General features: G+C 42.8%; 1 protein-coding gene across 8 annotated transcripts in view; it reads right to left on the bottom strand.

The window, feature by feature from the left end:
- Positions 1-18279, bottom strand: part of FARS2 (phenylalanyl-tRNA synthetase 2, mitochondrial) — a 519601-nt gene that overhangs the window by 141136 nt on the left and 360186 nt on the right. For all 8 annotated transcript variants that reach the window (XM_054557152.2, XM_024248067.3, XM_054557156.2 and 5 more), the window contains one exon: positions 17802-17953. In XM_054557152.2, coding sequence (XP_054413127.1) covers positions 17802-17953 — 152 coding nt within the window. The remainder of the gene's footprint in view (positions 1-17801; positions 17954-18279) is intronic.

Genomic DNA, 18279 nt, shown 5'->3' with positions numbered 1-18279 from the left:
CCAGCTTTCTTTCTCTTATTTTGGGGAGGCTGTTTTTAGTTTGCGAGGTGGGTGGAGGTCAGGTCTAATTTCAAATTGTGCATACTTTGTATTGTATTGCACTTTGCTTCCCAGGAGTGGGTTTCTCCTCTGGAGGAGGCAATTCTATGTAGCAGGTGAACAGATTCCACTGCCATACAAAACTGAAGGGAAGTAAATGCAACTTTAAGAAGTTTTCTCCCCCATGTGCCATATTAAGAAATGCTGATCAAAGCATCGCTCAGACTCCATTCATATTTTCAGGTCTTAATTTGCATGCTATATCCTTTCTTAAGTTAGACACACTGGCTTTACTTGATGAAGTGAATTTAATGAGGCTTGTCTTAAGTGGGCCACCCCAGTGCTGGGGAACTCTGATAGCCAATCATCACGTCTGTGTAATTCTCCCTTCTCAGAGAGGGCTGACAGAAGCGCTTTCAGCCATCTTATCCCATCCTTCAAGTGAGCTATACGAGGATGGAAAATCAGAATGGGTAAATGACAGCAACGTGAAACTTCCCTGCAGTATTATTCCAAATGCCTATTACCAGACACATAACTATGAAGAGGCGGGTCTGGTTTCCAGAGTCAGGATGTTTTGCTTGCTCCATAAGACACCAACCCTTTGCATAAATCCATTAAATCAAGTATTCTCTAGTTATGAACATTTGTGGAATAAATACAAGTAAAGACACAATGGGTGGGATATTTAAAGAAACATGATCATCCAAAGTATTTTTCTACCATTGAACTGACTACTAGAAGACTACTCATTGTCAAATCCATGTGGTCTGCGCTTGTTTTCTGATGACACTATGGTCTCACTCCTGCAAGAGACTGTACCTTCCAATGGCTTTCATTCCCAGCCTCTGCTCTTTGACTTCCACCTCTTGGGTCTCCCTTCTTAGTTCCTCACTCACTGTCTCCACCATCCTTTAAACCTTGGTGTTCCCTCGGGTCCTTTCCTCACCTTGCTCTTCGCCTGTTCTAGACATTCACCAGGCATTTAGGTCATGTCTGGAGCTCCAGTGGTCAAGAGCAGTACACATTCCAATCCTGGCCTCTCTCTGCTGAGCTCTTAGGTAACATTCCCCTGTGTCCTGCCTCAAACTCAGGAAGTCCAAAAGTCACTAAATCATCTTCTCCACCAAAGCATTGCTGCCCCTACTTAATCTTCATCTCCATTCCAACCACCAAACTCTTGGCTGCACAGGTCAGGACTCTGGGAGTTATGTGGTTTCTTCATCCCCACGATCTCTCCTTTGAACTGGCCCCCTTTTCCATAGATTTGAGCTCCTGTCTTTTTTTTTATATTGTCAGCTTCTCACCACAAGGGCCCCAACACTGACTCAGCCCAGACTCTCATCTGCTCTCACTCAGACTATTTATTAAAATTTTCCTTGATCTGTTTTCCAACCACCAACCTTACCCTTGGCCAACATAGTTAAGATAGGTAATCATTTAAAAACTGCACATAGTAGAATTATTTAATGACTCTCCACATTTTCTACCAGGAAAGCCCACATTTTTATAAGGGAATACAGGCTTTAGGATCTAGCCCCTCATCTCCCCAGCCTCATTTTCCCAACTCTCCCATCCTCCCTATTATGCTGCTCACACCAAATCACTCTCACATTTCTGTCTGTATACGTGGGCAACATGTACAAAGACACATGTATACATTCTACCTGAAATTTCTGGGCCTCTTCCATATCAAATTCCTATTTGTTTTTCAAGATTCAGCTGAACCACAATCTGCAAACATTTCTTGAGTATATAAGGCAAAGTAAGGTGCTACCCCTGTTTGAAATCATGGTGACAAGTTTCTAATTTAAGACATTTTTTCACAATGAATCACATATATCTATGTGATACCTCCTATCAGACTGTGAGCTTCTTGAGGACAAGCACTCATTTTTTAAAAGTTATTTTTATATCTCAGACCTTAAATATCACAGATGGCAAACTGCCTCACCCATGGTAAGTGTTTAACCAATTTATGGGACATCCTGTGATCCCTGGAACGGATGTGTTACAACCTGACATGGTGCTGATTTTGAGCTGTTCTAGCTATAAGGAAAAGAACCATTTTCAGTTCATACTGAAATGGTCACCTCAGCCTCAACCCTGTGGTGCTCCAGAGTTCTCTCACAGGGAAGTTGATCACTTCAACCTCTTACCTCTTCCTTCTTGTCTTCTTCCAGTGCCTGAAGTCTGCAATTGCATGTGTTTTAGAACTCATTTGATCTCAGGTGATGGCAATGCACATCAAACCAGCTTAAACAACAGGAGAATTACCACCGGCTTAGGGAATCTGAGGAAGGACTGGATAACCAAGCTGTGGGAAGGGCAGCATGCGGCTGGGTGCCAGGACACCAGGGAACCTGGGACTCAGGCACACCAGCACTTTGCCTCCATCTCTCATCTCTGTTCACCACATTCTCCCCTTGATGGGAAACATGGCCAGGGATGGTTCCTAGGTACTCACAGCTTCAGCTGCTGGAGGAATAACCCAAGCGTCCTTTGGTTTTCTGTCCAAACATTACAGAGAAGAGGCCTCGCCTGCCCAGCTTTGCTGGGTGCCCATCTTCAGATCTGTCCACGGGGCCAAAGCGTGGAGTCCCACTCTGCCAACATGGAGGCTCCCTTACTGACCATGCATTTGGGGGAAGAGGCTGCTCCTAGAAAGGGGTTCTGACAGCCCGGGCCAGAGGTCCACTATTGCTCTCACTCCAAATAGGATTGTCTAGGGACACAGTGGTTTGGAAACTACACCTTCAAGAGACCTGAAGTTTCTCTGCCTTCCCTACGCAGACAAGCTTTTTGCTTCCTTTCATGTTACCTTCCTTCAGAAATTTTCCCTGTTCCTCATCTGTGGCAAACAGACAAGCAAACTTACACACAAACACATTAAAATTTGACTCCTTGAATTTCCATCCAACCCTGTGATATCTCCCCTTCCTATCAGAAAGGGTTTCCCAGGTAACCGTGAATAATTTACATACTTCCTACAGTTTTCTGCTCCTGGAAGCTAAAGAGTTTTAAACTATATTTCGTATAGGATATGACCAACCTTGTTAAAAGCACTTTTCTTTTTTTTCCTTTTTTCCTTTTCCCCATCTGAATATTTGGCCTGAAGCAAATAATTTTTAAATCAGCAATTTACTTAGGACCCAACTTACTGTATACCCAACTTCTGTTTCTAAGGAGTATTCTCCACCCCAGTCAGTTTCTCTCTTTCAAGCAATCATCATAATGGATAGTAAAGAGTTCTGGTCACCTAGCTGGAAAACACTGCCAACTGAGGTTAAGTTGTGGCCTGTATAGCAAGTTAGGTCAGTTACATCTGGAGAAAAAATAATACAACATATGTTGTTGGTGGAATTTCTTTATCTTTATCATTAATTCATCAAAAATATGTATTGAGTACTTTACTCTGTTCTATATCCCAAATATAGTAGAAAGCTAAAGACCCAGTAATTAATAGTAACTCAGTGTAATGATGAAAAGACGTATAAACACCGTGCAATGTGGCAATTGCTATAACAGAGAAATGGGTTAGAAATGCTTATTCCATCATCACTGCAGAATTTCAAAAATTGTATGCCATGTGCATTGCTGGACAGGCAATCTGCTAGGAGAAATTAGCATATTTAATGAATTCTGAGATAAGCAATTACTCTAGTAAAATTCTGTGTAAATGTCTAGACCACAGCTGTCATGCCTTATATAAATATTTCACCTGCTTAATTTTCACTACTAGTTTCCTCTTTCTTCATCTTACTACTGTTATTTCCTTTAGAGGGAAGTGAAAGCAAAGAAAAGCAGCCACATCTGTCAAACACAGAATCCAAAAACTACTGCAGGGTATGCCTTCATTCCCGAGAAGTATAACACAAATTAGGCTCATCTTATAAAATACAGTCATGCACTGCACAACAGCATTTCAGTCAAAGAAAGACTGCATATGCAATGATGGTCCTGTAAGATTATAGTGGAGCTGAAAGCTACCTATCACCCAGTGACATTATCGTCAGTGTAAAGTCACAGAGCAACACATTACTCATGCATTTGTGGTGATGTGGTGTAAACAAACCTACTACGCTGCCCCTTGTATAAAGTATCTTTAGATATGTTCAGATACTATACTCAACATCGTGTTACAACTGCCTACAGTATTCAACACAGTAACATGCTGTGCAGGTTTGTGGCTACACCGTACCCCATACAGCCTATGTGTGCAGTAGGCTGCACCTTCTAGGTTTGTGTAAGTACACTCTATAATAGTTGCATTAACAAAATCTAATGACAAATTTCTCGGAATGTATCCCCGTCGTTAAGTGATGCATGACTATAGTTATGTTCACAAAAGATTATTAGGCAACTGAAATTTTGTTGATTTTGTCCTCATTTCTGAACTATGCTCCCATGGAAAAGAATTTAGTCAAAACTGAGATCTAATCAGGTCTGAGATGAAATCTCCAAACCTTTATCTGCATGGGTTTACCTGGAGAGGAAAGCCCAAGGAGGATTTGGGAGAGGGGCTGCGCAAGGCTAGTAGAAAGGTGGGGCTCAAAGCTGAGTTGCTTAAGTCCCAGGTGACAAGTTGACAGTGAGGAAAGGCACAGCTCTGAAATACCACTGGGCACCATGATGGCCCCAAAGCCTCAACGGTGGTGTCCCCTGGGGGCCCAACGGGAGTCACCGTCATGTTCAGTGGAAGTTAGCTTGCTGTGGACACCCCCTGGGACCTACAGAAATACTTTTGGGGGGCTCTGGGGGATACTGGGATCCATGACAGCAGGTAGGTGGCGATGCACTTGGGATATCTGAGTATGAACATTATTACATACCCTCATCTGGACCCGCAGGCTGTGGATGTCTGAGTCTGAGAACTCATTTCCTACGTGTCTGATGAGTGCCTTTTCCTTGAGGTAGTTCCCACTAGAAAACAGGGATTCCCTTATTCGTACTAGGCTTCCTTCAGGCATTATCTTCTTCCTGTAAATGTCATGGAACATTCTACCTTGCTTTTTCCTTACTAGACACCCAATTAAATCCCAATCATGATAACACCTTCCCTGGCTCTAAACCATACATGAATATGTAGATCACTATGAAGCTATACACTATTAAACAAAACAGAAACAAAGCAAAAAACCAGCTGAAGCCCCTGTAAAGACCTGCTGGATGCCTGGATATTCTAACTTAACCATCCCCACCACCTGCGCATCTGAGAGTCAGCCTTGTGATTCCAAGCCCAGTCCCACCTCTCAGGAGAGACCATCTGGAGCCTGGCCAGTGGCTCACCATCAGGGCAGGCGGGCAGCCTTGCTGATGATTCTGCTGTAACAGCAGAGTCCCACATCCCAGGAAGTGGTCTCCACATTCCTCTGTAACTGTGCCTTCCCTAGGACTCCACTCTGCCAGTGACTGGATTGCTGTACCCCCAAGCCTTAAGTCTCTGTGGCCACTCGTCTGCCCCACCACACATGTCCACAGTGTCCACTGGCCACTTGTCTCTCTACCAAACATCCCTCCTAAGACAGACGCCCAGGATCTTGGGTGCCATTAGGACCACTGGCAGACATCTGTGCACGTCATCAGTTCCTCCCCCCGGAGCTGACCTCATCCCTGTCTATGCTGGCCCCTTGCCTTCTTTGGTTCACCCTCCTGGCCGCTACTCGAGCCTCAGTTATGAGCAAATTAAAGAAAAGAATCAGCACAAGAGACATGGAAGCTGCCTCAGCCCGCACCCCCGTGTCAGTCGCGGCCCTGCTTGTGTGATCCTGGAGCCCAGCTTGTTTCTTGCTCTGGAGAAGACCAGCAACTTGAGGCCCAAGTCTGCCAGACCCGTCTGTGCTGCTCAGAAATGTGAATGGGTGAAGCGTGACTCCAATAGGTGTTACCTGCATATCCTTGAGAATTTCTCACAAATCACAGGCCTGTCTTTAGAGACCTGACTCCAAGATCTACAATTAAGATAATGGTCCCTCTGAAGGGGCCAGGATGTATCCAAATTCATAAATCTCTTCGTTTTCAAGACAATATCATTAACCGTGGGAGCTATGGTACATTCAAGGCTAACCCACGTGTGGGATGGGAAGAACTCAGGAGACACAGGTGGATGGACGGTGAGTTAGGCGGGGATGAGGGGCAGACTCCCATGCTGGCTCTGGACATCAAATTTGGGTGGTAGCCAGAAGAAAGTAATCTTGTGAATGGAGGGAACAAGTTTAAAAACCTCGAACAATTCAGTCTCATTCATAACTGCCCAAAATGAGGGGGCGGGGCCGCCCCACCCTACCCCATTTCTGCCAGCAATTCTGTGACTTATATCATGTCGCAGGTTGCTCTTGGTGTGTGTTTAACTTGCTTGAATCTAATCATGAGGGGGTGGGACAGGGAACATCAAAGGATGTGAGTTACTCTCATCCCTCATCTTGGAAAGAGAGCGTTCCATCGCCACACTACAAAAAGGTGCCCGGGATGCCAAGGGAAGACAATAGCCAAAGACTCGCTGAAAACCGCTAAGTGAAAGTTAAAAAGGATTTCACAAAGGTGTGCATTACAACAGCAGATCATTGAAGATACAGATCCTTCAGCGCCTGGCTTCTCTCCCTGCCTAGCTGCTGTTGAGCAAGCAGTCTCTCTGCCTCTGCCCTTCTCTCTGCAGAGACACTACTCCTGGGTCCCTGCCAGGACAGCACTGAAGGGAATCCCGAAGAATCTTTAGGCAAATGGTGATGTGCAGGGCAACAAGGAGGAGCAAGGTGTTTGGGGACTGAACAAACTGTGATTTAATTTGTCTAATGCTGGTGTCAAACAGGGCTGCTGTGTGATGGGAATGAGATGCACCCATCATAAGCTGTTAAAAGAAAGCTCGGGGAAAGAGGAAAGAGAAAGGAAGAAGGGGAAAACAGATATCCAGGCTAAAAATAGTTCATGAGAATTGCTTTTTTGGCTGTCTGAACCACCACAACAAAAGTTCTTATACCCACATCAGCAGCATTACGATAAAAATGGAAAAGGAAAGGGAGCAGCCAGGAGGGTTTTAAAGAGGCCTGGTAGCGTCTGGCCATCTCCTTGGTATTGCACGCTGTCAATTTCAAGGGGACACAACTTCCGACAAGCTCCCTGCACCCACGGCTCTCTCAAGATTAGCTGTCATTGGCTTTTCAGCGCTAGGCTATCTTTAAGTTCAGATAACTGCACTTATTTGGCTCTGTCCAGAGGAATAAGACCAGGATGTGATTTGCAAACCAGAAATGTCATCTCATCTGCCACTGTCCACAGCATTTTCCCAACACAGGACCCAGAGAACACCCAGACTGGCTATATAACTCTGCTGACCAGCATCGATGCCACTTTACAAAGTCTTTTTTTTTTTGAGACAGTCTTGCTTTGTCACCCAGGCTGGAGTGCAGTGGCGTGATCTAAGCTCACTGCGACCTCTGCCTCCCGGCTTCAAGTAATTCTCCTGCTTCAGCCTCCTGAGTAGCTGGGATTACAGGTGTGTGTCACCATGTCTGACTAATTTTTGTATTTTTAGTAGAGATGGAGTTTCACCACATTGGTCAGGCTGGTCTCGAATTCCTGACCTCGTGGTCTGCCTGCCTCGGCCTCCGAAAGTGCTGGGATTACATGCATGAGCCACCGTGCCCGGACTACAAAGTATTTTTTTAATTAAAAATTTCCTCCTTAAATTGCAGGAATAACATGCATCATTTCCAAATGACAGTTTTATACAAAGTCTCATTCTGTTTCCCTTCATTATCACAACTTCCCAGTTACATGCATTTGGCTGCCAAGTCCAAGGCTCCCAGTTGTACTGATGTTATTCTTTATTTTAAAGAACAAGTTAGATTGACTATGACACTTACTGGTTTTTTACTCTAATAGCTAACTCGTTTTTTGGAACTGTCTGTAATTTTCAAAGCATTTCACATATATAGTGTCATCTAGTTTTCCTAGCTACCATTTATGGATGATATTACTCCTGGCGGTAGATGAGGAAACTAAGGCTCCGAAAGTCCCAACATCACACATCTAAGGTGTGAAAAGTCAGGACTCACCCATGCCTTCCAATTCTAAATTCTGAGCTCTTCCACTAAACTACATTGACTCTACTTCTCATAAACTATTTCCAGTCATTGAATAACAGTTCCTCTAAGGAAGGAAGAAGGACTAGTTAATCATCCACCAAGCATTATGCAGTAAGTCTCCCTCCACTGATATAAACATTGCAGGAAGATGAAAATGAGCTATTGTCTTAATCTGTTCCTGCCACTATACAAAATAGCTTAGATTGAGTAATTAATACACAATAGAAATGCATTTCTCACAGTTCTGGAGGCTGGGAAGTCCAAGATCAAGGTGCCAGCAGATTTGGTGTCTGGTGAAGGCTGTCTCTCTCCACTTCATAGATGGCTCCTCTTATTCGTCCACACATGGCGGAGGGACAAAGGACAAAAGGGACGAACACTGTGTCCTCCCCAAGGTGGAAGAGATGGAAGGAGCAGGCAGCTCTCTGAAGCCTCTTCTATAAGGGCACGAATCCCATTCACAAGGGCAGAGCCCTCATGACTTAATCATTTCCCAAAGGCCTCATTTCTTAATACCAACACAATAGAGATTCCTGTTCAACATGAATTTTGGAGGAACGCAAACATTCAAACCATAGCATTACTATGCCACAGGCCTCTAAGGAGTTTCCATCACGTGGAATAGCCTAGAAAAGTTTAAATGCAAATAGAGAATAAAAGCTAAGAATGAGCCAACAATAAGGTGCAGTTACACAGAGTTCTACACATGGAGCTGACTGGTGGCAGGTCGGGGAAAGAGGAAGGTGGTGTAAAAAATCTGATGAGTCCTCCAAGTTGAAATTGCTCCACCAATGGCTTCCTGCTGTGGCGAGTATGGCTGGGCTGTTTTATAAGTGGCCCCTAGTGAGATTGACAATGGATTCTTAGCCCAACGGTGGTCCACGTGCAGGTGGCCCAGCACCCCAGGAGGCAGCCTGCTGCAAGGGGATCTGCCCGAAAGGCATGATGGTGTTTAGCTCAGTCAGTCAGGCTATTTCCCTCCAGAATTTGCACTAGATAATGAAGCAGACTGTTAGAAAAGACTGCAGGTAACGTAGAAAGAGATGTTAATGTGTGTATGGTGGGGAAGTAGAGGATACAGACTGACCAGCAGAAGGAAGGACAGAAACAGAGCCAGAGGCACCCAGAGGCTGAGGGTCTCTGGCCCTTAGACCTTCCCTCAGTTCTGAAGAGCTTTCCAGTTTTGATTCAGGTGTATCCTCAGATAAATCCCCTTTGTCTTAAAGTACGTACCATGAGTGGTCTATCCTGGTAACAGTTTATGGAAGCTGAGTTTCTATGACAGGTAGTTCACACACATTAACCAGAGTTGGGACTGTGTACATCTCACTCATAAGGGATTAGAAGGGAGACAGACATACACAGCTTGCTATTTTGTTTCCTTAGTAAACTTTCCCAGACCGAAGGCCTCTTTCCTCTGAATCTATAGCCCTGGATGATGGGTACCTTCCATTTCAAGTCAATCAAAGTTTCCTGAGTGTTAATTACATGCAAGAAACTGGGAAGGCCATTGATTAGGCTTAACCAGCCTTGTTACATCATACTTTTTATTGCTATTTCACTTTTTGCATGTTATTTAGCTCCATAAAAACCGGGATCTTGGCCAGTTGTAGTGGTTCAACCTGTAATCCCAACATTTTAGGAGGCCAAGGAGGGAGGATCGCTTGAGGCCAGGAGTTCAAGACCAGCGTGGGCAACAAAGCAAGACCTCCGTCTCTATTAAAAAAAAAAAAAAAAGGTTAGCCAAGTATGGTGGCCTATGCCTGTAGTCCTAGCTACTTGAGAGACTGAGGTAGGAGGATCACTTGAGCCTAGGAGTTGCACTCCAGCCTGGGCAACAGAACAAAGCCCTGTCTCAAAAAACAAAAACAAACAAACAAACCAACACCCCAGAATCTTGCCTCCATACCCTTATGACCCCACAGCAATTAGCCCAATGTTTTCCACAGCACAGGAACTCAAGAATCAATTGGCAAATGTATTTATGGCACATCTCTTTGCATGAAGTTTAAGGAAGTCTAGAAGTGGTGGTGCCTAAATCAGAAGGTATGTAGTTCAGGTGAAAGAGAAAATAAAGAAGGATGTGTAAGAACAGTAAACCTACTGACATATAGGAGAAGGCCAGAGGCCTGTCCACGTGACCCGCGTGGCTAACTAGACCCTGGGCAGCATCTGACTCAAGTGGAGCCCATCCACCAGCTGCCTCTGATCTGGCAGGAAAAGCTGAGTTGGGCTAATCAGGTCCCTTTATTGAGACCATCAGAATAACTCAAGGGACTTGAAGTTGGTGCTGATTGCTGGACAGTGAAGGTCATGTGGACTCAGGGCCCGGGTGGGGTATTCTGAACTCTGTATAAGACAAAAAAGAGCAGAAACGACATGGTGGGAAGGTGGGGACAGACAGAATAAGTGTGAGAAAATGAAATGGAATGGGGAAGTGGTGATACCATGGAAAGAGTGAAGGTCAGACCCTTCAACTGCCTCAGTTCCTGCTCTTTCCAAAGCCTGGTTAATTTGTCCAGCTTGTCCTACACTTGAACAAGTGGGTCTCTCTGTTCCTTGGGACAAGAGCCTCCACTAGAACACCTCCTCCTGTGATGTGTTCTGTCCCTTCTCCACTGCTCATAACATAAAATGAAGTACAATTTTATGAAACTTTTTTTTATAAGAAGCAAAAGACATTCTCCATTAAAGAAAATCCCAGTGGTTCTCAAACTGGGGGCAATTTTGCCCACCAAGGGGGCACTGGAGACATTTTTGATTGTTGTGTGTGTGCGTGTGTGTGAGTCTGTGTGCGTGCACGGTAGGAAGGTTGTTACTGGTATCTAGTGAGTAGAGGCCAGGGGTGCTGCTAAACATCTTATAATGCACAGGACAAAGAGTTACCAGGCCCAAAATATCAGTAGTGCAGAGGTTAAAAAACCCTCCCCAAGACCAAGGGATGACAATGCAAAGCATATACCAACTTCTCTATGCAAGGGTCGAAAACTCATCTGATGCGCACATATGGAAAACAGTCATGATTGGGAAAATGTAAAAGTGTAAGAGCTGTTGTGTTAGGGTGCTGAGATGATGGGTGAATCTCATCTTTTCTATTTTCAAATTTTTATGCATTGGCATTTTTATTGTGTGGAATTTGACAAAGTGAAAATGAATGAACACATGGAAAAAAGAATGAAGAGAGGGAGACTGGAAGGAGAATGCACTTGAACTGCCTTATCGAATGCTGCTCCAGTAACTGCAGGAGGAAGAGCTTTGACCAGGTCAACGTCCATGACTCATGCACACTGGGAAGCCAGGCCAGCCACACCGAGAAGGTGCCTCTCATGGTGAAGACCCTCTTGAGAATTCTGTCAGACATGGTCACAAGTGTTCTAGTCTACCCACTTGAGCCAAATTATAAAAAATGGCAAGTGATAGATCACAAAAGGGAATATAACCATGAGGAAGTTCAAGTAGGGATGAAGAGAACTGAGAGGCCCCTTTAGTGACCTGGGGTTGAGGGAAGAGCTCACCTCTAGCATCCCAGCTCTGACTGACAGTGCACAGACTCAGGAAGCCCCATCTGCGACTGTCAGCAGGAAGTGGCAGGCCAGCAGCAGTCCCAGGAACAAGGAGTGAGTCTATGAGCAGAATCGGGTTAGGGGCATCAGTGAATCCGCCCTTTCAAACCTGCCCTTGCTGCAGGTACCTGGGGCATTTTTCACCACCAAACCCCTCCTTGCAGTCAAAGGAAGGGGATGGTAGTGAAAAAAAAAATTTTACTCCCCAATTCTAACTCTCAAAAAGGTCTGTCTTAAACCCGGACCAAATCTGACCTATTAAGGTCTACTTTATCTTACAGTCCATCTCCACAGTTCATAAATAATCAGCTGGCATCTCCAAATGAAGTGTTGGCAGCTAAAGGCAATGTCTAAGTTCCCCTGGGATACTCTTCACGCTTCCTCATACCCCATTTCGCTAAGAAATATTTTGAGCAACTGGTGTTACAGAATAAAACAAAAAACAACACCATAATTCCTTAAGGTGCATGAACTTAGAGACTGAAGATGATCAATGTATTCATATTACAAATGTGTTGCAGGGGATATCAAGTTCATATGCTGACATACATGACTGCCTTCTCAAGTTTCCCATTTAGTCAATGTGTCATATAGTACAATATTCCAAAGATGTCAAAGGACATGGCAACCTGGTTCCCTTCCCTACAGGTAATCACCATTCTATTTTTTGTTACATTACATTTTAGAACTACAAGAACTCTTCTGCACATTAAGTGGCCCATAGATTAAGTGGCAAAGATCCTCTGGGAGAAGGTTCTAAATGACTGGCTGGAACAAAACGCCATTTTCTTCTAATCTGAACATCCATCCTCCTTCAGGGCACAAGCTGTTATTTGTAATCAAGAAAAAATTTCTCCATTTGTCTAACATTATGAAATTAGGCTCTTCTTCGGCAGTTTATGTCTCCCTGAAACATCTTGGGATCTGTTTTTGTTCAGAATATAACACGCAACATGTTCAATGACTTTGTCTTTCACTCAGTCCTATCACATCTGACACTTAAGCATGCTTTGATGTTAGGCAAAGAAAGGGTCGGCACTCTTTTGCACTATCAGGCTATATTTCATTTACGTGTTTAGGGAATGAAATAAATCTTGAGGTCAAGGTTCAAGGTCAGGAGACCATTCACTTCCTGTCACCTAAGTAGTCAGGGACTTGGTGGGGAAATGGGGAGGGCGGGCACAGGGTGCTCAAGGAAGGATGATCTTCTAGTAGAGGGTTTTGGAATTTGGGAGTCAGAGTCTTTAAAAAAAACTTCATGTATCCCCCTCCCCCATATCAAGGGTTAGCAACCTACAGCCCATGGGCCAAATTCACATTCCACTGTCTGATATTGTAGTCAAAGCTTCATTGGAACACAACTAGGCTCATTTCTTTATATTTTATCTGTGACTGCTTTTGCATTTGCAGACTTGAGTAGTTACAAGAGAAATCTTATGACCCACAAAGTCGAAAATATTCCCAATCTGGTCAACCTTTGCCCTAGATACTTATTGAGGATCACTGCACAGTAAGCCATCATTACTAAATAATGTGTCCTTTTCCTCAGGTATATTTCTCAGTACTGTAATAGCTAGGTTTTGCTTTGGCTGTCAATAATGAGATCTAAAAAATAAGTGGCCTAAACAAGCTGAGAGACTTTTCTCTCTCAGCTAAAAGTCCAGGGCTGAAGTGACATAGATTCAAGCCCCAGGCTATTTCTTCTATGTTGTTGCTCCACTCCATACAGTCTCCATTGCCAAGTCCGCACCATGGCCCAAAATGGCTGCCAGAATACTAGCCATCACATTCACAATGAAGTAGCAGGAAGAAAAAAGAATACCCTCAATTCAACTTTTAAAGAAACTTCTGGAAATACCACTAAACACATCTACTTCCAAATCATTGGCCAAATTTAGAAGTATAGACTTCTAGTTGAGTGGAAAATTGCTGAGCTAAAAAATCAGGTTTTTGTTATTACAAAAATGGCACCAGGCAGAAGGACGGGGGCAGGGGGAATTGGATATTGAGAGATAATTAGCAATCTCTGCCACAGGAACCTTATTCCAATCACCAAGCCCCTTATTTCTTAATAAGGGACACTTGCCCTTGGCAGCCATGCCCTTTGGCATAGCTCCAAAAAAATAGTCTTTAAATATCTGTACAATATGTATTTAAGATATTGTAAGATCAGTGCCAATGAGGAATGTTTTCAAATTTCTAATCAAAAGTACTGTCTCCTTCAGAAGGAACTGAACAAGTTCACCTTTTAGCAGTCAGTATGGGGTTGTGTGTGTATACCTGCATTAATAGAGTATTTCTAATACTCTATTTTTTTTAGAAAAATTTTTTTTTTTTTCAGTAATTTTTTTTTAATGGGGTGTCTGCCTGCCTGATCTGCCCCTGGGTCCACTGGACCCCAACACTACCCCACTCCCACTGCAGTCTCTCCAGTTAGCATGCCCATTCAGCATTCCCCTTGAACACTACCAAATTATCAAAAAGATTCAATGTTTACCCCCTCCTCAAGCGACATCTACCCCCCACATCCAGCACAACAGAAATTTCTCTCAGCTTCCTAGGTTTTTAGCATCTCTCTGTAACCTAGTAGGTTCTGAAAATCTCCAATGCAAAAGGGTTACTCATCCCACTTTTGATGCTGGCAAGGGTGAAGCTACGGCCATATCAGAAAGCAAGAGACTATGAGCTCAAAAATTAAGAATGAATTCCAAATCCCTGATTCCAGAGTTTTCTGTAGGTTGAGGGTGAGCATCTCTAACCTGAAGATCCAAAATCCAAACTGCTCCAAAATCTGAAGCTTTCTGATTATTCACATAAACTTCATTTCATATACAAAATTATTAAAAATATTGTATAAAATTACCTTCAGGATACATGTATAAGGTATATATGAAAGAAATTTTGTGTTTAGACTTGGGTCCCATCCCCAAGATATCTCATTACATATATGCAAATATTCCAACATCTGAGAAGATCCAAACTCTGAAACACTTCTGGCCCCAAGCATTTTTTGGATAAGGGATACTCAACTTGTACTAAAAAAGAATGGGAAAAAATTACAAGTCACATGCCTTTGGCATATCAATTAGTACTTAGCAATCAGTCTTGTTCCAATATTTTTCCTTCTCTTCAAATGTAAATAACTAGACTTCCAGTATCAACATGGAAACTCCTGGAAATTTCTTTCTCACATAAAAGTCCAGGGCTGAATTGGCACTCCACAGCATCAGGGATCCAGACTACCCCATACATTCTATTTTCTGTAAAGTTAGGAGACAGATATCATCTGCAAGCTCCAAAATATATTTAAAGGCTGCCAACAGCAGCTGAAATCAAGTAGAAGCCAAATGAGAGGAAGTGAAGGGAAGAAATACACAGAGTGGCACATCTCAGAAAACTCCAGCAAAAACATGTTTTTTTGTTTGTTTGTTTGTTTGTTTTTAGAGCTAAGGGTTACAATCTGAAGTGTAAAGTCTCTATCTCCAAGTGTTGATAATGGGGTAAGCAAAGGTAATTCTTCTGTTTCTAACAAGTGTAGATTTGGGGTGGGAGGAAGACCTATAGAAAAAAATCGAAGAGATGAGTCATGTTTAAAGAAAGTTGGTTTCTTGGTATTGCAGAAAAATAAAGTCTTAAAAGCATGAAAACAAGCTAGGTTGAATGTCTATCCCAGCCCCTTCCTGCTATGCCAACCCTCAGTCTCCCCCCAGTCTTGTGCAAATAGCTGGTCCAGGAAACCCAATGCATTCAAATATGAGCGGCAAAAAAGCGATCATATGCACACCGTTGACAGATCAATTAAAAAAGAATTGAGGGAAAAAAGAGGACAACGGCAGAGAAACAGAAAAGTCACAGAAAAATGTTGCCATTGGAGCATATGAAATTTCTGGCTAAATATTTTACAATGAATTTTTAAAATGTAGTGAAGCAATTTCTCTATGAAGGAAGACCAGAAAGCAGAAATAACTCAGAGAAGAGATGGCAAGAAAGCAGGGGGAGCTGAAATATGAGCTTGCAGAACCCAGAATGGGGAGAAAAGCAAAGTAACTACAGATGGAAGGTACACAAGGGAGAAAAGACAGAAGAAAACACAGTAAGGGACAGAGAAGATAACAATGAGGAAAGCATACCAAATGAAGCGGAAATAAGAATTTTAAAACATTAGAAAGAAAATAATAGGTACAGAAGTCAGACAAAGGAGAGCCTACTTATGCATAACTGGATCCCTGAAGAATGAAACAACAGAACAATGGATCAGAACAAATCTCTAAAGATATAATTCTAGAAAATTTTCCTAAAATGAATAAGAGTCCAGTCCAATCTGTGAAACACAATGATATATACTAGGGAGAAAAGATCAATACTGAGGTGGAGCCTGATAAAGGTATTAAACTTAAAAGATAAGGAATCCTTTAAAACAAAAAGCAAAAAGATCAAGTATGGCATCAGATTTCTTTATATGAAATTAAACTTGAGAGGACAATCGAGCAGCACTTAATAAGATCCTCCCAAAAAGAAAGACCAAGCCAAGATTTTACTTCCAACCAAACTGTTATTCAAGTATAAACAGATAAACAGTTTTGAACATGCGAGAGCTCAGGGACTATTGTTTCCACAAGTTGTTGAGCAAAATTCTAGATGATGAACTTCAGTCATTTAGATGATTGGGGAAAGTGACGCAAAAGAATTGGCAGTGAAACTGAACATCTTTATCTAGAGAATGAATGCTTTAAAAGACAAGGCGGCCGGGCGTGGTGGCTCACGCCTGTAATCACAGCACTTTGGGAGGCCGAGGAGGGCGGATCATGAGGTCAGGAGATGGAGACTATGGTGAAACCCCGTCTCTACTAAAAAATACAAAAAAATTAGCCGGGCGCCGTAGCGGGCGCCTGTAGTCCCAGCTACTCGGGAGGCTGAGGCAGGAGAATGGTGTGAACCCGGGAGGCGGAGCTTGCAGTGAGCCGAGATCGCGGCACTGCACTCCAGCCTGGGCGACAGAGCGAGACTCCGTCTCAAAAAAAAAAAAGACAAAGAAGGAAACAGGTGGGAGTCTGAATGACAGGATAGAACGTGGGAGCCAGGAGCCCTGACAACGTAGATATGACACACCTGGAACAACCAGGAGGGGAAGGGAAAATGGAGGTTGTGAATTAGGATTTGGTGACTGTTTCTTCTCTAACAATTAAGGAGCCAGAGGGGACCATTTAAAGGTGACCAGTCAGAAATGCAAATCAAATCACGTCACTTATGTCTCTGCTCCTATCCTTCTAGAGCTTCCCACTACAAATAGGGTAAAATTCCAAGTCTCAGACCTTGCAGGTTCCGGCCCCACCTGGCCCTGGAAACACATCACTACCCAACAATCATCACTTTACACAGCCTCCCCCTCCTTCCTTGAGCTGCCATGTTCTTGGCTGCCTTCTGCATCTCATGTGCCTTTTCCCCCCAGGACTCCCATGTGCTATCTGGGATGCTCCTTCTTCTTTCTTCACTGCCTATCATCCTTCTGTTCTCAGCTTCCATGTCTCAAAGTGGCCTGCCCTGACTCCCCAGATGAAATTAGTTTTTTGATGACACTCAATGCATTTTTCCCTCATAATAGCACACTTTCATAATTATGTATTTAATGTCTGCCTCTCTCACAAGATTATAAGTTCCAAGAAGGCAGAGCTAAGTCTGTTTGGAACACATTTAATTCCTAGGACGTAATATAGATCTTGGCGTGTAGTAAGTGCTTAATAAATATTTGCTGAGAGACTATCAAAACAGCTTCTACTCCACAAACTGCTCTTTCTGCTTCATTTCCTCTGCACCTGGAACATGCTAAGGTAAGAAGTCACTTCCAAAAACAATACTGAAAAGCTGCAGGACTTTTAAAAGATTGTGTTTCATATATTTTCTTTACTAAGGCAGGAAAGATGGAAAATGCATCTTGGAAAGATTTTCAGAGACGACTGATATCAAAGAGTTTTCTGATAAGCTATACATTCACTACAAATTCAGAAGACATTTTGTCTCAGATACGCTGGGTTTCAGCAAATTTTATGATATGCTTCCATATGACATTTATCACACAGAGATAGTCAAGGGTAAAATCAGAAAGCTTTTCACTTACTTTGGATGTACAAACTTGTCTATGAGATCAACCTTTTCCACCAGGTCTCCTCCAATTGTTCGGACTAAGTCATAGAAATCATTTTCTGCGTAATTCTCAGAGGGCAACCAGAATGAAATATCATTTATCAAGGCCGGATATTTGCTAAGAGGCTAACAAAACAAGAAGAGAAAAGAGACATGAACTTGTTAGTTGAATGAGAATATTTAAATTTTTCATAAAAAGTTGTACTTGACTAATTAGGAAATGCTAGTAAAACATCATTTCAGCATCTAAATTTGCAGAACAAAATGAACTTAAAAGACAAATCAATATTCAAAATTAGCAAATTCCATTATGAATATTACAGATTCTTATCACATTCATGTGTAACATTACCATATATTATATTTATATTGCCATTAACGTTCAACTTAGTACAAAGAAATTTGAATGTATTATATTTCAGTTTTTCCCATGTGAATACTAGAGGAGAAAA

Source organism: Pongo abelii, chromosome 5 (assembly GCF_028885655.2).
Source record: "Pongo abelii isolate AG06213 chromosome 5, NHGRI_mPonAbe1-v2.0_pri, whole genome shotgun sequence".
NCBI lineage: Eukaryota > Metazoa > Chordata > Mammalia > Primates > Hominidae > Pongo > Pongo abelii.
Note: the sequence above shows the minus strand (reverse complement) of the source record. Positions and strands in the feature narration are given on the sequence as shown.